A 23,127-nucleotide genomic window follows, 5' to 3' on the forward strand; every position below is an offset into this window, starting at 1 on the left:
AAAGTAAGTGATAGTTTGGGACAATATCAGTTTCCATTGCTCCAACATCATCAGGCAATGGTTTGCAGCCCACAACAGGATGCTGATGGAGTTCATCTCCCCCTAGTCCCCATTCCTTAACCCCATTGAGGAATTTTTCTCAGAATGGAGATGGATGATCGCCAGCCACATACACAGATGACTCTTCTGGCTTCCATGGATGCAGCCTGTGATGACATCACAGCAGATGCCTGCGGCTGGATAAGACACTCTAAAAGATTCTTTCCACGCTGCATCGCAAGAGAAGATATTCGTTGTGATGTGGATGAGAATTTGTGGCCCAACAGACAGGAATGTCAGGAGGTGTAGAAAGACTGTAATTCCTACAGCACTGCATGTACAGTTTTCCCTAAGGAGATTGTCCTATGTTCACATTTCATTTTTTTCTTTATGAAGTTTTATGTAACAAAGTTCGGGAGGAGCCTGTTCAGGTAATCATCCAATCAGCACAAGAAGAAGCCAGTATAAATAAAGCCTTCCCTTACCTCCTGTCTCATGACAAATTTCTCAGCATCCCGCCACCACCCCATCACCTCACATTCAGATGGGTCTGCTCATAGATACCCATGATCTATACATTCATAGGGGGGAGTACTCTGGGGTCGGGCCGAATTCCGAGCTCGGAGCCCTCCCCCCGGACAGCAAGCCAAATACGCATTATAATATTACATCAGATTTCATTAACATGTGAACTCGTGAAGTGCTATGCAGTGCTGTCTTTTCCTTTCTGTATTGCAATGACATGGTCTGTCAACAAATTACAGTAAAAACGTAAATGTGAATCTTGTCCAGTCTCTTGCAATCAAACTCCCACATACACTAAGGTGTAACCTACAATTTACAATAATTGTCATCAAAACTTTAGCCATAGTTTACATCAGAACATCCCTCCAGAGTACACTGTTATATTGACAACATGACTAAGCAATTTGACTGTTTTATCCGTACACAATGACACAAGGACTTGTCATTCTGATGGCACTGACATGTTCATTGACGCAGATATTTACTTTTGAGAGATGAACAAAGGATTTTGAGCAAGAGACTGGCTTTTGCAGGTAATCCATGGTGTTCTGCTATTTGTAAGAATTGTTTTGAGAAATGCACTTACTGTTTTGCAAATGTCGAGGATGATTTAAGAAATGTACCAAAGCGACGAGAAAAACTGTAATAAAGTTAAAACAGAGAAAATAAGTCAATTATATGCTTGAAATAAAAAATATATATATTACACACAGTCAGATATACAGTGTAACAACTTTTCCCCCCATTGGTGGCTTTGGAAATCACATATAAAGTTGTAGTTGTCTAATAAAGCCTCTTCTAATATAACTTGACCACATAGATAGATAGATAGATAGATAGATAGATAGATAGATAGATAGATAGATAGATAGATAGATAGATATATAGATAGATAGATAGATAGATAAATGGCGCGAGAATCATATTCAACAATGATATTCTGAAAATATTTTGCGAACTGGTGCTAAATGAAAGAAGACTGAAATAATTCAAATGCAAAGGTCAGGTCCCGCCCACATGCCCCGCCCACTTTTCGCGCTGCGTCCAGCACAGCCTGAAATCAGACCGTGTGCCATTGGGCTGCTTTATATTCTCATCCTTATAGGGCCGCTCATCATCCGGGTTCGCTTTGCCCTAGAAACAAATGCAGCTCTGGACCGACAACTTTATTCTTCATTCATTTGGTTTGACGTTACACCGAACGAACGTAGGAAGGACTATTAAGGGATGACTGGTTATATTCACAGGAGTGTAGATGGTCTATCGTGTTCATGGCGTATCAGCAAACTGTCATCTTCCGTCCTATCCGTGATGTTTTGACATATCGATGTGTCGTTTGAATGTGCAACAGGCTCCCGCCATATATTCATGCGGTTTATGGAGACGATGGGTCATCAAAGGGAGGATGCGTCCTAGTGCTCTACATTTTTTTACTTGTGGTTATATAGCCGTTTATTAATGTTGTTCACTCACGACCATGACTCTTTGAATAGTGATCTTTGATCTGCACACAACTGAACAGCACTTCAGTTTGGCGAGGTCATTTTTGTCGAGGTTTGTGCCAGAGTATAAGGGAATTTAAAATGGCAACTCAAGTTACGGGGAGGAAAAGAATTCCCAACCGGGAGAAACTATCGGCGGAGGATGATGCGCTCAGTCAAATAGCTCGAGAGGTAAGACAGATGAACAGCATTTCACGTGGTACTGTAGCCGCAGCTCTATCATGCTGCGCAAAATGTCGTCCTTTTACCAGTGCTGGAGTTCTTCAAATTTAGTCTTAACTGGAATCCCAAACGATCTTGCTGAATTATACGGTTTTGTCGGTTGTGCTGTGTGCTGTCCCTTTTTTTCCGCATGCAGTACGGAAAAATGAGTACGGATACGATGACGCTTGTCCTTTCATGTGAATGGAAAGCATTGCACCCCTCCCCTCCCAATTATTAGGCGGTTGTGAATGACAAATAAAACAACAACACATTATTCGTCGCAGTCTGAATCGAGGCATTGTTGCTAGCATGACCTACATGATTTCACGACTTCAGTTAATAGGTAGACAAGCATTTCCCCTCTACCCCTATACAAATAGCGCTAGTGCAGTTGAGCAACAGCATCATCATGTTTGGATACTTGCACAGCTGCGTGACGTCATGAAGCGAAGATCAAACGAAAATGCTAAGAGAAGGTCCCAGACTGCTGACGTCAGAAACTACTCTGATGCGGCACATCACACCCAGTAAATGGCCCAAATAACCTTAGGGATATATTTTAAAATACACAGAGCTCAAATCGTGCTTATCACTTAAATACTCTGCCATATGTGATCCTACATAGTCCTCTTGTCGTTTGGCTTTCAGTTTGTAATGAAAAGCAGACACAAGCAGCTAGATTTATTTCTTTTCTGAGAGGAAAATATGGGTTATAAATGCAGAAAATAAATGGTGCAGGGATTTAGTCAAGCTTGCTAATTTTACTTATAGGCTACTCATCAAATATTATCTTGCCTACTACACATTTTATTCTATCAATTATTTATCATAAACAGTTAATGGATGTTGTTATAATTAAGTCATCTTATTCCTAATGTTTCAAAAGATCTTCCATATTAAAAGTCAGCTATTTGTGTTTCATGAGTTCACACCTACAAATGATTAGATAGAGTAAAACAGTATGCGTATTTTGGCGTGCTGTCCGGGGGAGGGCTCCGAGCTCGGAATGTATCCCGAACCCAGAGTGCCCCCCGTATCTCTCGTTAGGATAGTAACCAGACGAGTGTGAAGACACAGGGTTGTGGAGGGATGCAGAAAAAAACTGTCTAGGAACATAGGTGAGTCAGCTACGTATTCATACAGTAGGCCTCTCATGCTGATTCATAGATCATTGAGCGTTCTCCTCCCGAACTTTGTTTATAAAACATAATTTAGTGTCACTTAGTTCTTTACAAAAATATTCAGGTTTTCAGGTTCACCTAAAAACCTCTGTGACCTTCTGGATCAACTGACCACATCTGGAAAGCATTTCCTCACTGAAGAATCCACACATCTTCACAATTTTCCCCACCATGCTTATTTCTTCTAATTGACATTGACCATACCTTGATGCTTAGCTGGTGCCCTTAATAGGAAAAATCTTTCCATGTAGTATGGAAATGAATCAGGGATATTTAGTCTATAAAATTAGCTCCAGTTAAGGGATGGAAAAAGTAATGATGCTTTGCATCATTTGCCCTCTGGTCCTTTTGTTCTTGTAAAACTCTGTACCCACCCTCTTTTAAACTTACCATCCCTCTAACAGGATGAATCAGTCCCTGTAGAGTAGAATAAACTCTACATCCGCAAATGTTTTTACTTTCTTTTTGATCCTCTTTCTCATTGAAACTGCACAATCAGCCATTGCCTAAGGCAGGGAGAATTGAGTCGAAGTTAAAGGAATAGTTAAAGGAATTATTTTCACATCTTCATGCCATTCCAAACCCCTATGACTTTCCTTCTTCTGTTTAACACAAAAGTTGATTTTCTTTTTAACTGGCTGCTGTTTTCAATATAATGAAAATAAACGACAAATGTTGCCGTTTAGGCTCAACAGGCTCAACAAAAATGTACCATAAAAGTACTGTCAATGTTGTCCATACGATTTGTGACTTCTTTTCCATTAACAGGCAGAAATTTAAGTTGTCACACTGAAAACTTTATCTGCCCTGCCTGTCCAATTCATGAACAATTAAGTTGATTAAATGCACTTGGGTTTGTGCTTTCTGGAACTAAAATGATTGAAAAACTGTGCACTTAGTCTGATCTTTTCAGTGATTCATTTGATCCAGTTCACAAAATCTGCTTACACATTCATGGGTCATAGCCGATTTGTACCACACAGGAGGAAAAAATCTGAATTGTGTCACTTAAACCATGTTATGTAAATGTGGTGGTAGACAGCTCTGTTTAGGCATGAATTAGGTGTGCAATCTGATATGGTGTCATTATCACACTGTGCCACTCAGACCGCTATGTAGCACTTACAAGGTTCATCTGTGATAAGTATAATCAACATCTCTACCATCTGAGCTGTTTTTATACACTAGGCATTAGGGAACAGCAAAACTCTGTAGAAACTTGAACACTTTTCTTTCCTCTGTTTGTTCGCAGATGTGGCGCTAGTTAGTTCTTGCCATGACGGTCATGTGAAAGTCTTATAAAGTCTTTCCCACCCATTCTATAGTTGATGCAATGTTTTTATTTAGCCTAAACAATGCTTGTTATGTTGTCCTAATACATTTTTGGCTTCTTCTCAGCATGTTTCTGAGCTTAAACTGCTCACTCTGTTTTATTGTACAGTGATGGTTTGGTCTGCCCATCACAATACAGGAATAATGGAGACATGTTTTGATACAGCGTAGATGACAATAAAGCTGCCTCCTACGTTTCTGCTGCTGCATCAGAAGAGGTAGTAGTCCAGCGTGATGGCTACATACCGTCATGTTGTAGATAAGACCGCATCTGTATTGCAAATCCCTCTACGTTGCTGTTGTTGTTGTTGTTGTTTTTGGAGTATGCAATGCAATGTCATAAAAACCAAAGCAGATATTACGGAAAACAAAAGAGCACCACAGGACACACGTTGGATCTGAACAGTTGCAATATATACACAGTGTGGATAGTCAATGATTTTGATTCCAATTGGATACACAAATAATCGGATTTGGACTGACAGTATGAACATTGCCAAAGGTCCTTTATTGGGCCCAGGGGATAGGGGTCCACCCATACAATTTGACTGCAATGATAGCTGATGTCTCAATTAAACAAAACAGCCAGTGCAGAAACAAAACTTTTTTTCTGGAAATTTGCTGCACAATTACCTGAATGTCAGTATTGTTTTTATTGACATTCCCCAAAAATCATTAAATTATTATTATTATATAAATTTAAATTATGAGCCCCAATAAATGAATTCTGATGTTTCTTTGTGGTACTCATATTATGGATCCAGCAGAATGGAGAGAATTTGAGAATTAATTGAATGCAGTCTGAACTCCATGATGACCTCCTTTCAAGTGAAATATCTTTACTGTGTCTTAGTTGCACAGAAGCAGAAATCACATCTCATGATCCAAATTTAACATCTACCTCAGTCACAGCATGTGGAGTCCATTGGAACTTTGGACTCCATTCACATTCGACTCTTTTTCCACTTACTGCCCTTGTGTTTTCCAACTCCTGAGACAGGAAGCAGAAAGCCTTCCAGGCTGTACGTCTTAGGCTTTGTTCCAAATGGCACTCTTGATATGTACTTATGGTGTTGCAGACCTGCCATGGCTCGTGTGCCTGTGAGACAGTAGAACATCCCATTGGATATTTTAGGGATTTCGCGACCGCCCACTTTGCAGAAGCACTAATGCAGGCTCCAGCAAAACTTTACTGGACAGTTTATGCGACATAACGTCACCAAAGTGTGGATTTTGAAGTAGACCACAAAGGTTAAGCATGACATTTGGGACCTTGTGAAGGCTTTTGACAGTTATTAATGCAAAAAGGTTGTGATTTAAACTCTCTACATTGCAAGTAAATCACACACATATGCAACTAAATAATGTCTATCATTAGCTACTGGCTAAGTAGTTTAACATAGTTTCTCTCTCTGTCTCCATGTCTTTACAGCACAGTGAGTGCACTATTCCTATTCACAGTGTATTTGACACACTCCTGGCTTGGCTGCGAGTGCTCTGTGTTTCTCTCACACACAAGCAAAGAGAGAGAAAGCAAGAGAGTCTTATATACCACATACTAATGCACTACTACATAATATTATTTCTTTTTTTCCCTGTCAAAAAGATAGGAATTGTCATAATTTGTTCAGAATTATGCAGCCTTTAAAGTCACCATGAAATCAAAATTGAAGTTTTTTGGCTTTTGGTATGAATATGTTAGCCTTTACTGTTATTTATAAGTTAGTGTGACTGTGCTCACAAACAATGACAGTCTCTCACTCAGTACAGGAAGTCTTTCACTTCCGCCAATATGGATCAATGATTTCACATTGCACTTCAGCTTCTCATCAGATTTTCTGTCCAATCGAATTCTCTCTAGAATCTGAAGAGTCCCGCCCCCTGCACTATAAATAGACGCTGTAGCTGTGGCTAAAATCGTTCACTTGTTCACACATTTACTATTTTCAACATGGTGAATGGCACATAGTGCACTATTTAGGGGATAGGGAACAATTCAGACAGTGTAAACATTGGGGCGAATGAAGTTTGGTTCTACGTTAGTGTCACACGAACCTCCGTAGCGCACACAGTCTGCTCCGGTCCAGAGACATGATATCTCAGAGCGGATTGTATGCACGAGGTTGCGCAGACCACAAAACGGACCCATTTGAATTCTGCACAGAATGCTGTACTTTAAAGTAATATGGATGAGATTATTAGGAGTAATGGTTAGAGATTAAGAGGAAACTGCGGCTTTACCAAGCACAATGGCTCTGGCCGAGCTGTGATATAAACTAAAAGCTATTGGCTATTTAAAAAAAGGGGAGGAGCTGTTAGATATGTCCCACCCTGTCTTCCTGTTTCAGTGTTCGACATCAGCTGCGGCTGGATGTAACCGATCGGCGAGAGTTGCTGCGTACAGGAGGGTAGGAGCTGAAAACAGAGACGTGAAGTCAGACACGTTCTGCTTCCCGTAGTGACCGCTCACGTGGTGCATACTTTACCACCGCTGAAGTAAAATAAATGCAATATTTGTCAAATACACAGACGTTTCAGATACGTATCCATTTAATACTTTATGTACTGCTAAATACAACGTATGTTTGTACAAGAATAAAGTTCAACATAAGCCTATACTATTTAAATACGAATGTAGTGGGGTTTGTTTTATTTTGATGAACATGACACAATATAACATTGTGACTACATGAAAATTGCTTTTACTGTTATAAAAAACAGATTTGTGACCATTAGTGGAACTAAAGGTGATTGAATAAACATGAAACACACGTGATCGTTGTCATGTTGTGGATTCGGCCAATCGTGGAACAGTTGTCGTCATCAGAGCTTGTGCAGAAGCTACGCAGAATGAATCAGCCGGCTGCCTTAGAATTGCTCTCACGGTACTTTGATGGCATACGTCACAGTCACTTGGCATTGGCGCTGTCTCAAGTCGGACACAATTTCTAACCGGCATGCACTGCTTCAAGTCAGCCGCTGATCGGTCTTCGCAGGCCGCGCTGTATTAAGTCGAACAAGCCTTACATCAAGTTTTTCAAGTGGCGGGAATAATGTGCAAGCAGCAATCTTATTGGCTAGCGCTCATCGCGTTTTGAACGAATGCAGACAACATTATTCATGAGCCCAGCAGCATATCAGACCTTTTATATCGTAGTAGAATTAGTAATAGTAGTAGTATTTTATTAGGGTTATTGTTCGTTTTTTACAGAAACACTGAATTACCAATAATGTCAAGCATTGCTACCTGCCCATAAGAAAATGACTAGCCAATGGCAATTCTATTGCCAAGGTGTGCATAGAGGGTTGGTTTGTGGAGGGAAAAGTGTGGTTTTTGGCTCATGAGGTGAAGAGAATTTAGCTGACCTAGTAGTAGAAGTGTATTTAGCCCCTGCCTCACTGCAGCAACAGATTGGCCAGCCACCACCCACTGACCTGCATTCTTTAAGCCTCTCCACAACATCCTGTGTTAATCGCCCCTCTAGGAGCTTCAATACTGTGCATCATTTTGGCCGCTTTCATTCAACTCCTTAGACAACTCAAATGTATTCCCTTTCAGGGCTACTGATGACAGTTTCCATTGTAAAGTGCCAGGAATGCAGAGGCAGTTATTCTGTTAGTCATGCAGGGTTATATATCAGCATATTCTGCTCTCTGTGGTGCAGTGGAAGGCAAAGCTGATGTTGTAGGCCATTGCGAGTGTGCATGTTAGGGGGGTTGCAGTAAGCCTGCGATTAAGTTGCTGGGTTGACCGAGGTGAGGAGCAGACAGGAAGTGATGCTTTATGGGCCTGCATTGCGCTCTAAGAGCAGATTAGTCTGGAGCTAACTCTCCATGGCCGTCTAATCTTCTGCACTGTCACCTAGAAAACAAAAACAACGGATTCCCTATTATTGTGTTTTACATTTACTCAGAATCACTGTTAAACCATCTGGCCAGTATCACATAATTGTTTAATCATTGTTTCAGTACCAAATTAACCAACATAATTATGCAAATCAGGTAATGCCACAAATAAGCCAACAACTTTAGCGCCGAACAAAATTTGTACAGTGCAATTTTCCCTCTTGCAGGCCATTTCTGAGTGCTTAATTGTGGAGGATCCAGCAGACTACCATGCTAAACTAGCATGCTAAACTATACTATTATGATCCAGGCTTGTAAAATGATGAAAGTGTTGTCAATGAATGCATGTCTGTATAGCCATAATACTCATCAACAAATATTTATCTTCTAAAATATTTACTGGTGGCTTTATACAAGCAATAATTGGATAAATGACATGATGGTTATAAAAAAAAAAAAAAAAAACTTTTATCTTATTAAAAAATATGTTAAAAATGCAATTCATTCAAAAACTGACTTGAATGAATCTGCATTAAAATTCTTAAAAAGAAAACCTTGTGAATATTCCATATTAATTATTTATTATCATTTCTTATACGATTGTTTAACAAAAATCATTTCTTATTAATATTTGAAAAACTTTACTAAATCTACTGAATCAGCTTAATCAAAGTCACGTGGTGCAACCACCATGCAGAAACATGCAGGAAAAAAATAAAACCAATGAATTGTCATTGAGAGTCAATAGATGTAAAAAAAAAATGTTTTTCTTGCACTGAATTACGACACGTAAAAATATTTATTAATTTGCTCTGATTATTTTAATGATTTGGTTGTGTTTTCCTAACAAATTTCACTGAGTGTTACAAACTGAATTGATGACTCCATTTCCAGCCCATGCAAACACACACACACACACACACACACACACACACACACACACACACACACACACACACACACACACACACACACACAGAGCCGGATTAACGCAAAGGCAAACTAGGCACGTGCCTAGGGCCCGATTGGCGGGATGGGGCCCAGACAGAGGGACAAAAAAATAAAAAATAAAAAATAAATAAATAAATGTACAAATGTCCTATCTACAATTTATTTCAAAATTTATTAATTAACTAAAAATAGTGACGATGTTTATCTTAACCATAGACTGTTACATTACGTCACATTAACGCCAGCCCATGACTGTACAAAAGTCTACATAGGCACGCAAAGAAGCACAGCTCGTAATGCAGGTCATCGATTTTGGAGTGATTGCAATGTATTTTAAATATAAACGTGTGGGCTACTGTAGATCAGCGTCATTTCTGGAAAAATCATTCACCGCTTTGTTAGTCTACGAGTTTAAAAGAGTGCGAGCGTCATTAACGTGCCCAGACGCGACGCTTTGAATTTGCGCGTACAATGAATAACATCGCGTTGGGAGCTGACTAGTAAAAAAGCTACAAAAGTAAAAGATAAGACGTTTGTATTCAAAGTTAAAAAACCAACACACTGCAACATTTTTAAATGTTTCAAATAAAGGATCTCATATCTATGGGTCTATCTTCTATATTCTGCTGATGATTAGATAATACCCTGACATCATAGCCTATACGAATATTAGTTTAGATTTTTTTCCCTGCTCAGTAGCGATCGTATCTTTCTCTTCCACTTGATTTGTGTATAGCATATTTAAGGTAGCAATGCAATCTCTGCCCATAACGCAGCTATGAAAACAATTATAAAAGCACGTTTATGTTCATCTACTGAAGTGGTATTCTGGAACTGTGAATAAACTGAATACACCAGCAAAATAACAACAAGAACAATAACATCTTCATTAAACAAAAAAGAGATTACTTTAGATAAAGTTTGATGTAGTAGGCTACCAGTAAAAAGTCTGGACCCATTACTATTTTTATTGTTTTTGAAAGAAGTTTCTTATTATGCTCTACAAGCCTGCATTTATTTGATCAAAAATACAGAAAAAAAAAAACAGGAATATTCAGCGAGGATGTGTTAAATATATAAAAGTGATAGTGAAGACTTTTTTAAAACAACTTTTTAATAATCAAAAAATCCTGAAAAAAAGTATCACATGTTATAAAATAAATATTAAGCACCATTTCTAACATTTGATAATAAATCAGAATATTATAAAGTTTTCTGAAGGATCACGTGACACTAAATTCAGCTTTGCATCACAGAAATATATTTTAAAGTATAGTAAAATAGAAAACCATTATTTTAAATTGTAATAATATTTCACTATATTATTTTTCTGTATTTTTGATCAAATAAAATCCAGGCTTGATGAGCATAAGAGACTTCTTTCAAAAACATTAAAAATAGTAATTTGTCCAAACTTATGTACTGTGTAAGTAAAAATATACTAAATTTAAAATGAAATGTTGTATAAATAAAAAAGTTAGGAATCATATTTGTTTCAAGTGTTTTTTATTGGGGGTGGGGGGCCTCCAACATGAATTTTGCCTAAGGCCTCCAAATGTCTAGAACCGGCCCTGCACACACACATTTGTGATCTGGGTGAATTGTGAGTCAGCATACTTGATATTCAAATTAACCCCTCCGCAAGACTGTGGAGGAGGAGGAACGCTCTTGTTGTTTGTTCCATCAGTCCCTATGCAAAGTTCATTTTGCACTCTTGCTCTGAGCCACATATGTTAAATATGGCTGTGAGGTGCAGGCTTGTTTGCTTTGGAGGCTATTACTATGTGTGCTCATGGTTCCAAAGACACCCAGAGTGTAAGTTAAAATGTGCTGGGCCAGAACCACAGCTGCCTATACTTCATTTCTGCCATGTGGACTGCATATCAAACTTAATAAATGTTTCCATGCTAGAAGTTCTATACAATAGATCAAGAATATATTAAGGCTAGGTGATTTTGTTATAGGATTGTCTAATTGAAAGAGAGCTGAGCTGAGCTATTCTGAGCTGGTCTGCCCTGGAGCGGATTGTGAGGTGAAGTTAATTCACATGGGCCTGCCAAAGCATGAGTTTGATCTCAGATATTTAGGCGTTCCACTGCGGCAATTTGAATCAATTTGACCTCTCTCCCTCCTTGGATCTCAGTGATGGTTGGAAGAGATTTGCACATGCAAATATATACGCACAAACAAGTACACCATCCCAAGCACAGTCTATAGTTTATGCCAAGTACAGACTCTACTTAAGTGCAAATAAGTGCAAGTAGTTGAATCATTATTCCTTAATCTATGAAGATTCAACTCTTCTGAATACTAATTATGTGTTTGGATTATGATGGACATTTTGCTTCACAGAGCAACATATTTTAAGCTGCAGTGTGTCAGATGTAGAATCAGGGCTCGAGACTGCACAAATTATTTTAGAACCAAGGGAATGTTTAGTTACAGAATCAATGGAGAAATTTTATGTTCACACACTACTGATCCTGATTGTACTTGTGCCAGATAAATATTGATGCTGTGTAAGAAAACTGTTGCCTATTTGGGGGAAAAAAATTTGAATCATGGTTTAATGAGGGAGTCAGCTGTTCCTGTAAACTCAGTTATGGCTCTGAATGGTTCACTGGCTGAGTGAGTTGGATTCATACCGCTTACTTATGTGAGTTTCCCATTAAAAAGGACCAGTTCTCAAGAATAACTTGTCCTTGTGATAATTGTAGACAGCTGGTGATACTAAAGTCTTTGTTGATTACTGATTGTAGACAGCTGATGATACTAGAGTATTTGTGATTACTGATTGTAGACAGCAGGTGGCAATAGAGTAGCTTATTTTGACGTGCTCCTCCCGAACTACGTTAATAAAACATCATCGCGTAAAACAGTCAGTTCCGCTAATGTACTGTATGTTTCTGTCGATGGATGCACATGCTGACTCCCCAATAAGACATTACAACAGCGATAATCCAAAAAAAAAAAAAAAAACTTGAACAAAACGGTTACTCTTTGCAAAACTTTGTTCAATGCGAGTGCCATTTGCTCGAACATGACCAGTCATTTACGCGGTCATCACCCGGGTGTTCATAGCGCGCGAGCGTAGGCGAGACCTGAACTGCACACGTTGCTATCTGTGTTAAACTAAACTCATTTAAGAGCAAGACGTGAAAGAGAACTCATCCGAAGCGTGCACAAATCTCAAACAGTGCGCATATATTGAGTTCTCTTTCGAGGGAACTCGCACTGCGTCGTTAAAAACGACTCTTTGGGGATGCTCCCTGAGCGTGCGCCTCTGAAGTATGAATGAAACTATTCCAATCCTGATTGGTGTTGCGTCATGACGTAACGTGACGGCATACCCGGAAGTATAAATACACGCCGGCACACACACACACACTAGCTTTCGCTCTTCAGCAAGCGCTCTCTGTTGTTGTCTGTCATATTTGGTGTTGTTTGTCAGTTTGATCTCAAGAGATATATATATTATAAATAGGGCTGCACGTTTTCAAGTTTTTCATTAACCGTTAACTGAGGCCCTTAGCGGTTAATACTCGGTTAACCATAGTGTGCGCGCCGCAACCCCGAGATAGGCGTAATTTGCGGGTGGGACATGTCCCCACCACTATTTTCTAAGGTCGATATTGTCCCCACCACTTTTGAAACATCTCGCGGCACGAATACCAATACAAATAAACAAAACATCTCCAGTTAACTAGCAGAGCATTCATTTCGTTCGTTTTTTTTTTTAGGCAATCTAGCGCTGAAATGTTTTGTTTTTTAAATCAAGTGATCAAAGTGCCGCTGCCGCTGCGATCGAGAAGGGTCTTGTAAAACGTGCTGAGGTATTATTAATTCGTGGCCACGAAACAATTCACCTGAATATTCACCAATTAAAAAAAAAAAAAAAAAAAAAAAGGAATAAAAAGCTGTACGAGAATAGTCGGCCTTCACTGAAGAGCTATCTTCACAAGTAAGAAAAACAGTTTAATAATTATTATTAATTCGTGGCCACGAAATAATTCACCTGAATATTCACCAATTCACAAAAAATAGGTCTTTAGCATTCACTAATTAATAGTATCAAACAGTTTTTGGCCACGTTGTAATTCGTTAAATCAAAATGAGGGAGGGAATTAGTTCAACGTGTCCACGATTTATTAAAACGAGGGAACAAATAAGTCGTTGTAACAACTAATTATTTAGATCAGTGGACAGGGCGCATAAGAACAAACAGTGAGAGAGCCCCGGCCGCGCGCGCGCGCACTCTCATCGCCTTCAAACAACACGAGCGCTGTATTGCTCTCTCTCCCTCGCGCATATCAACACAATAGTAAAAGGTCGGAAGACCGATTGTGTTTTATAGATTAGTAGTTTGTTCATATAAAGTGTTTGATTAGCAAGTACATGTTTAGGAAATGCATAATACAAATTGTATGGGTTAATGTAACGGTAAACGGACTCTGCGGGTAAAACTGTTGTGATGAAACTGCGCATGCGCGGGGTAAAACTGCTGGGGTAAAGCTGTGGCTCTGCGGCTCTGCAGACAGATATTATTGTGCTGCGATCAGTGGCGCGGATACTATGTTTGTTTCTGGCTCGCGCACAGCCTTTACTCTCGGACGCGCGCTTTCTTTGCCCGCTTCATATTAGAAAACTGGTCTAGCGGTCTCTGGTGGTGCAAAAATTTATTACAACTAAATTCAAGGCGTAAATTCATTGACGCCACTTAACCAAGCAAAATGTTTCACTCGGTTACGCAATTTTTAACGGTTAATCGGTTAATCGGTGAACCATGGACACCCCTAATTATAAACATGGCGAGTGAACAATATACTAGGTGTGTGCACCCCTGCCCTAGATTTCTTACGGGTGGGGCCACACACCAGTTATGTGTATATTGTTTGGGAGCGCAGCACTCACAGGCAGCTCTCGAGGGGGCTGCCTGTGAACACTGTGAAGTACTCCCTATAAGAGTGTTGCGCTCCCGCTTGGCTGTTTTTAATGAAGATGGCCAGGCTCGCGATCCCCGCGGATCAGGTCCCACGTCCGTTGAGGCGGCGCGGCGGCTTAGATCGTGGGGATCGCAAAAGGATCTTGCGGATGAGAACGAGACTGCCGAGGCACTTTCTCGTTCATCATCTGAAGATTCTGTGGCACCCGTTCACGGTGCAGAAGCCCGCGCTGCGGCTTCTTCTGACCGCGATGAGTGCCCGGTGCTCGAGCTGTCTGCTTCTGAGGAAGTAGACGTGCTCAGCATCGAGGGCGGGGAACATGAGTCATACTCGCCGGCTCATGTTCCCGCGTATTAGGAATTAATAGAGGTTGTAACGCGTGCTGTGGCCAGACTCAACATCAGCTGGCCACAAAATAAGCAGGATGATCCTTGTCAAAGTAAATTAGATGAGAGATTCCTGCAGCACCGTTCACAACCTCAGTGCCGGGGTTTACCATTTTTCCCAGATCTGCATAAAGAGATCTCAAGATCCTGGGAAAAACCACACTCGTCTCGCATCTCATCACCAACATCATGTGATTATAGTAATGTGGCGGGTGCGAGAGAGTTAAGTTATGGCAAGATGCCGCAAATGGAGGAAGCTCTTGCGAGTTATCTTTCTCCTGAAGCGGCATCTTCGCTTAACCCTCTGGGGTCTGAGGGGTTTTTGGGGTCCTTGAGATGTTCTGACATGCCCTGACATTTGTGCTTTTTTCAGTTGCTTATAAACATATTAATGGAAAAGGTGTAAATTCACTCTATTTAGCACAAACAGGGCTACCATAATATGTGAACAACTTGCATGTACATGTTTGTATTTTTGATAGAATAATGTTTATGCATGGTTTTTTCAAAAACAAAAAACTAAAGTTTCTGAAATAAGGCCATAAAACACATTCTAAATATATGTAAATAAGACTTTTGACTAATGGATGACGTTGCCTAGAATTTTTTCTTCAAAATTATGTGAAAATCATCCTGCCTAATCATTCACATAACACAATACATTGATTTAAATCTTGTAAAACACTTTTTGTTTGGAAAGGCCATATGCGGGTGGGCGTGATTCACACCTGTGGAGTCAATGGGGCCCGCATAATGAGGCTGCATACGTAATGAGCCTTTCATTCAGGTGTGTGAATGAGCCACAAAAATGCAAGGACAATATATAACTGGTTTGTTGTTTTTTTTCCACAAATTTTGCTTGCAAATTGTACAATATCCACGGTAAACATTTCTAGTAATTGTGCAGTTAATTGTTCTCATACTGTATTTTCAGATTTGGAATATATTCTCTTCCCAAATGTGTCACTAATAAAGCATAATAAAATTATTTAAAGAGAAGGCTTATAATGACCTTTTAAGATTTTGTTTACATCTATCCTTATATATATATATATATATATATATATATATATATATATATATATATATATATATATACAATTAAGGTTATACAATTACAACAACATTTAAAATTGTAACAATATTTCCAGTGTAATCTTTCTTTGTATTCGCGATTCATATTAAAACAGTATTTTTGCCAGCTGTAGTAGCTCCACAACAGCGCGCATCTTTGCGTTCATTCATTCAAACGCGATTCATATTATTTAAACAGTATTTTTGCCAGCTGTAGTAGCTCCACAACAGCGCGCATCTGTGCGTTCGTTCGTTCATTCATTCATACACAGAAACGCAATTCATATTTAAACAGTATTTTTGCCAGCTGTAGTAGCTCCACAACAGCACGCATCTTTGCGTTCATTCATTCAAACGCGATTCATATTATTTAAACAGTATTTTTGCCAGCTGTAGTAGCTCCACAACAGCACGCATCTTTCCGTTCATTCATTCCGATTAGAACAAAGCAAACATAACTGACCTAATTCCTCAGCGGGATCCGTTTGCTCCTCGAAATGATACTTCCAGAACTTCTGAGGTAAATGTTTGCAGGATTATTATCAAGATAGTAGTATTCCTCACAGCATCGTAAAGTACATAAGTCTGAAAGTGAACTCGCGGTGTGTTATCCAGCTGATGTGGGCGTTTCACAGGTTTGTTTGGATCGCCTCACATTTGCGTTTGAATAGCGCGCGCTCTCCGTGGGCGGAGCACATTAAAACTTAATTAGCTGAGATGAGAACGACTGACATCTCTCTCTTTGCATACATATTACATAAACTGTGAATATTTATTTTTTATAAAAATTACTTCATTGAAAAGAAGAGAATTCAAGCTTCATGCCTGTGTGACTGTATGCCTGTTTGACTGAGTATTCGCTGAGTTACAGTTCATTTTCGGACGCGTTTCAGAATTGACTTCACTGACGGAGAGTAGGCAGAACTCGCATCATGTTTATTTTTCTTTATTTGGCAAAAAGCACAACACTTTGTTTTTATTATGAGCATACACAAAAAAAATACACACTAAACAGGATCAATTGATGTATAACACAAGCATATAAGATACAAATTAATATTTTTTCTTTATTATTTTTTTGCACTCATACGGAAAAATACGAGCCTATCGCGCCGGCGCGACAGCCGACCTCAGGGGGTTAAAGCCCCGGCGCTGCCCAGCAAACCGTGCAGAGACACTTCTGCACTGGTTGGCTGGGCTTATATGGCGGCTGGTCGGGCTGGTACTTGCTTGCACTCAATGGCGATTTTGCAAGCGTACAAGGCCGACCTCCTTAAAGACCTGGATGAGGGCGAGGGACCGACTCCCGCTGATATTGCGGAACTGAGAAGAGCCACAGATTTGTCTCTTCGGGCCACTAAAGAGACGGCACATGCTATTGGCCACTCTATGGCAGCTATGGTGGCCACAGAGAGACATCTATGGCTAAATCTGTCGGGAATAAAAGAACGAGACAAATCTTTTCTGCTGGACGCACCGCTATCGCCTTCTGGCCTGTTCGGTGACGCAGTCACTACTGTCGTCGACAGGTTTTAGGAGGCGAAAAAACAATCAGCGGCGTTCCTGCAGTTTCTCCCTCACCGTTCTAAATCCAGGTCTAGGGGGGCTGGTTCAAGTGGTCAGCCCCAGCCGTCAACTAGCTCCTCCTCCTATCGCCAGGAACAGAAAGAGAGCATTTCCTCTAGAGCCTCTCCTGCAGGAGCTTGGCAACAGAGGAAGCTCTCTCACTCAAAGTCCTCTTGCCAGAAGGGCGACCTGAGGGACGTCCTTCAGGCGAAACGGGCTTCGGGAAAGAGGTCCTAACCGGGGTGGTAGGATCTCGGAGGGCTGTCCCCCCCGCACGAGAGCAACCGAGGTTGTTTTCGCAGCGGAGCCCTCAGGAAATCGATGTTGGTTTCCCGCCGTCTATGACGCTTCGGGTCACATCAATTTCCAGCGAACGCACACACCAAAAATGTGTAAACGAGCATCAACTATGGTCACAAAGTCAGTCTCAGCTAGATCCTGCCGGTCTTCCGCTTCAGGTGGTCGAGAACAGTGCTCGAAAAATACCCGAGGCCAACCTCGAGAGGCTGGTTCCTTTAGTAGATTTTGCAGAAGCGTGGCAACATCTTCCCAATATATCTGCATGGGTCCTGCGTATAATAAAAATAGGTTACAGACTGCAGTTCGGTCACCGCCCCCGCAAGTTCGCTGGGGTGGTACAGACTACAGTGGTGCCCGAGCAGGCTCGGGTAATGGAACAAGAAGTACAATCTCTGCTGGTCAAAGAGGCCATAGAACGTGTTCCTCCTCCAGACAGGGAGACCGGGTTTTACAGCCGGTACTTTATAGTTCCGAAAAAGGATGGAGGGTTAAGACCGATTTTAGATCTGAGGCACTTGAATCGTGCTCTGAGGAAATTCCGGTTCAAGATGCTCACTATTCCCATCATCGTGAATCAAATCAGATCCGAGGACTCGTTTGTCACGATAGATCTAAAAGATGCGTATTTCCATGTCTCCATCCTTCCTTGTCACAGGAAGTTCCTGAGGTTCGCCTTCGGGGGCGAAGCGTACCAATATCGGGTTCTTCCGTTCGGCCTAGCACTCTCTCCCCGCACTTTCACCAAATGTATGGATGCAGCTCTGGCTCCACTGAGACTTCAGGGCATCCGTATACTGAATTATATCGACGACTGGCTCATATTGGCCCAGTCTCGAGAAATGGCAGTTCGGCATCGAGATGTCGTCCTTGGCCACATTCAGAACTTGGGGTTGAGACTCAACACGAAGAAAAGCGTGTTGGAACCAGCTCAGAAAACTACGTTTCTGGGCGTAGTATGGAATTCGGTTACGATGCGGGCACATATGTCTCCCGCGCGTATCGAGTCCATCCTGGCCATGGTGTCCGGGATAAAGCTAGGCCAGGCCATCACTGTAAAGCAATTTCAAAGACTCCTGGGCCTCATGGCAGCGGCATCCAACATAATACCTTTGGCCCTTTCAGTGGTGGCTGAAAGCCAAGGGGTTTTCCCCGAGGGGAAATCCGTTCCGTACTATCAGGGTCACCCGCAGAAGCCTTCGGTCCATATTAATATGGAAGAAACCTTGGTTCCTTTCCCAAGGACCATCATCGTTCTTGGCATATAAATTGCCTAGAGATGTTGGCTGTGTTCAGAGCTTTGAGCTGCTTCCTCCCAGACATCAAGGGCTACCACGTCTTGAAACGGTCAGACAATACGTCGGTGGTCGCTTATCTGAATCGACAGGGGGGTCTCAGGTCGCGCCCTCTATACAAACTGGCGCATCAGATTATCCTCTGGTCCCAGGGCAAGCTGTTGTCCATCAAAGCGATGTATGTCCCGGGGGTTCAGAATCAGGGAGCAGATATCCTGTTGAGGCAGGGGCTGAGGCCCGGGGAATGGAGACTTCACCCAGATGTGGTGGAGTTGATATGGCAGAGGTTTGGACCAATGGAAGTGGATCTATTTGCGTCTCGAGAGACGTCCCACTGTCCACTTTGGTTCTCCCTCACACATCCAGCCCCACTAGGGTTGGATGCCATGGTGCAGGCCTGGCAGAGGCTTCGTCTGAACGCTTTTCCCCTGATTGCTCTGCTCCCGGGGGTTCTGGAGAGGGTCCATCGAGAGGGAATCAGTCTACTTCTGGTAGCCCCGTTTTGGCCGGCCCGAGTATGGTTCTCAGACATAATAGCACTCCTGATAGGCCCGCCGTGGCAGATTCCTCTGAGGAGGGATCTGTTGTCTCAGGCGGAAGGCACAATTTTCCACCCTCGCCCAGAGCTGTGGAAGTTGTGGGTGTGGCCCCTGAGGGGGTACAGTACCTAGATGCTGGTCTTTCAGTTGGAGTAGTTGAACCAATACTTAGCTCCAGAGCTCCTTCCACGAGGAGATTATATGGCCTCAAGTGGAATGTTTTTTCCACTTGGTGTAGAGAACACGAGTTAGACCCAGTTAACTGCCCAGTGGCTTCAGTTCTGGAATTCCTTCAAGATCGTTTCTCCAAATCTGTTTTTATTTCTTTCATCGTTTGTCGGTAACAAAAGTTATGATTTTCAGGGACGGAATTTTTAGAAAAACATGGTTTAACTGTCACCGTCTTTCTAGTGGGACGCTTGCCGCTTTTTTAAATATTGCCTTTTTCATATCAAATATTTTAGAAATCATCATAAATTAGGTATCATGCGGAAGCTTACGAACTCAAAATTCATCCTGTGAAAACCGTTTTGAAATTGGCCGTTGTGTTATCATGGAAACAGTACTCTAAATTTATTTAGCATTCTCCTCCCCTAGTGGGCAGTGTCAGTGTTCATATTGCATTTATTTTATAATGACAAAACACATATGGTCGGAAATGTCTGAATCTCAATGTTCCATATTTTTGTGATAAAAGGGATATTTGGATATAAATTTATTCATTTGTTACAGGAGAATGCAGCAAAACAAAATTCAATGGAATGTGGGTTACACCAGCTAGCTATTTTTGGTACAGCACCTAAACTGTCATGATTGAAGGATGGAAGCAAAGTGCAAGTACAAACTCTTTATTGTATAATTGATGATGAAAATGATACAAGTCCAGATGAGACAGGCTAGCGGCGCAGGGACCCCGATGGCCAGATGAACCCGGTGATGAGAGTGCAGCAGTGCGGTGAAGTGAGTCCAGAGATGAGATGAATCCAGAGTAAATCCACAGGAACACGAACAGGAACAAGGAAGGCACAAGACTCGAGACGCTGACGGGAACAAACACCAGGACACCACAAACAACGATCTGACAAAGGAGATGAGAAAGTAGTGAGTATATATAGGTGATGAGATGAGGCCAGGACTGGCGGATTAATGCGAGCAAAGAAAACGGGCTTAATTTTGGACAGATGAAAGACGGATGACGGACTGTCACCGGACTAATGATTTTAGTGACAGAAAACGGGCCAATGAATTTAGGTGCAAGCTTATTAGAAACGGAGCGGAATGGAATGTCCTTTGTAGAAAGCCACACTTTGGAACCGACGACGTATACGGGAGGCCTACGCCGGTGGCGATCGGCTTTGGCCTTGGTGCGTGCCCCCACTTGGAGTAAAGTCTCACGGGCTCTAGTCCAAGTTCGGTGACAACTCTGGACGAAGGCATGGGCGGAGGGGACCGCGACTTCGGATTCCAGACTAGGAAAAATTGGTGGCTGGTACCCTACACTACACTCAAACGGTGATAGGCCCGTGGATGACACTGGCAACGTGTTGTGGGCGTATTCCACCATAGACAATTGCTGACTCCAAGAGGAAGGATTCTTGGACACTAAACATCGCAACGTTCTCTCCAAATCCTGGTTGGCTCGCTCAGTTTGACCATTGCTCTGGGGATGGAACCCAGAGGACAGACTGACAGTCGCACCCAGGAATTTACAAAACTCTCGCCAAAATTTGGACACAAATTGGGGTCCTCTGTCAGAAACCACGTCTGTCGGGAGGCCATGTAGCTGAAAGACGTGGTTAACGACAATCAACGCTGTCTCCTTGGCTGAGGGTAATTTGGGCAAGGGAACAAAATGGGCTGCCTTCGAGAACCGGTCCACCACGGTCAAAACTACCGTGTGACCCTGGGAGGGTGGGAGGGCGGTGATAAAATCTAGAGCGATATGGGACCAGGGTCTCAAAGGCATCGGCAGCGGTTGAAGTAACCCATCTGGAGGTCGATTAGAAGTCTTACCCATGGCGCAAACTGAGCAAGCCAAGACAAAACTGTGAACGTCACGAGCCATGAGAGGCCACCAGAATCGTTGCTTGACTAAAAATTTAGTGCGATTAACTCCTGGATGGCAAGCCACATTGGAACAATGTCCCCACTGAATAACGCTGGACCGTAAACCCTCAGGCACAAATAAACGATTCGGTAGACAACGGGCCTGAGGCGTTACCCCTTCTAAGGCCTTCTTGACCTTCGATTCGATCTCCCACGTGAGTGTAGAGATGAATAGAGTCTATGGTAAAATGTACTCGGGAGTAGACGGGCGTTCAGAACGGTCAAAAATACGCGATAAAGAGTCGGGTTTGATGTTTTTGGAACCCGGGCGGTACGAGAGAGTAAAATCAAAACGACTGAAAAAAAGAGCCCACCGAGCCTGCCTGGAGTTTAGTCTTTTAGCAGTCCGAATGTATTCCAAGTTCTTGTGATCGGTCCAGACGATAAAAGGTACCCCTGACCCTTCTGACCAGTGGCGCCACTCCTCCAATGCTAACTTGACCGCCAACAACTCTCTGTTGCCAATGTCATAATTGCGCTCGGCAGGGGATAAACGATGAGACAAAAACGCGCAAGGATGCATCTTGTCGTCTGAAGGAGAACGCTGGGATAGCACTGCACCTACCCCCACCTCTGACGCATCGACCTCCACCACGAACTGACGTGATGGATCAGGGGTTATCAGGATGGGGGCTGAAATGAAACAACCCTTCAGTTTGGCAAACGCAGCCGAGCCACCTGAACGTTGTTCTGGGGGAGGTCAAGGCGGTCAGAGGTGCGACTAGTTGGCTGAAATTGCGAATGAAACGCCGGTAGAAATTGGCGAACCCCAGAAACCTCAGTAGGGCCTTACGGGAATCTGGACTTGGCCAATCTACCACAGCCTTGATCTTCTCAGGATCCATGTGCATTCCCTCATCCGAGATGATGTAGCCTAGAAAAGGAACAGACTGTGCATGAAAAGCGCATTTCTCCACCTTGACAAAAAGCCCATTCTCTAGCAACCTCTGAAGCACTTGTCGGACGTGCTGCACGTGTTCCTGGAGAGACGATGAAAAAAATCAATATGTCATCCAGGTAGACATATATGAACTGATCGACCATGTCTCGCAACACGTCATTGACAAGTGCCTGGAAGACCGCTGGGGAGTTGGAAAGGCCGAAAGGCATAACCAAGTATTCAAAGTGCCCCCTGGGGGTGTTAAAATCGGTCTTCCACTCACCCTAATGCGGACCAAATGATAAGCATTCCGTAAATCCAATTTCGTGAAGATAGATGCTCCCTGCAACCTCTCGAAGACTGAAGACATCAACGGCAAAGGATAAGTATTCTTTACCGTGATGCTGTTCAACCCCCGGTAATCAATACAAGGTCGCAACGATCCATCCTTCTTACCCACA

At 42.1% G+C, this 23,127-nt stretch overlaps 1 protein-coding gene across 3 annotated transcripts in view; it reads left to right on the top strand.

The window, feature by feature from the left end:
- The first annotated feature begins 1,599 nt into the window (after positions 1 to 1,599).
- The window catches only part of lrrfip1b (leucine rich repeat (in FLII) interacting protein 1b), a 54,379-nt gene continuing 32,851 nt past the window's right edge, over positions 1,600 to 23,127 (top strand). The window contains exon 1 of one of the 3 annotated variants that reach the window (XM_081381317.1): positions 1,600 to 2,237. In XM_081381317.1, the coding sequence (XP_081237443.1) occupies positions 2,148 to 2,237 (90 nt within the window). In that variant the 5' untranslated portion in view covers positions 1,600 to 2,147. The remainder of the gene's footprint in view (positions 2,238 to 23,127) is intronic. The other 2 variants (XM_081381316.1, XM_081381315.1) reach the window with 2 other exon arrangements.

This window comes from Scardinius erythrophthalmus, assembly GCF_964197995.2.
Source record: "Scardinius erythrophthalmus genome assembly, chromosome: 12".
Classification (NCBI taxonomy): domain Eukaryota; kingdom Metazoa; phylum Chordata; class Actinopteri; order Cypriniformes; family Leuciscidae; genus Scardinius; species Scardinius erythrophthalmus.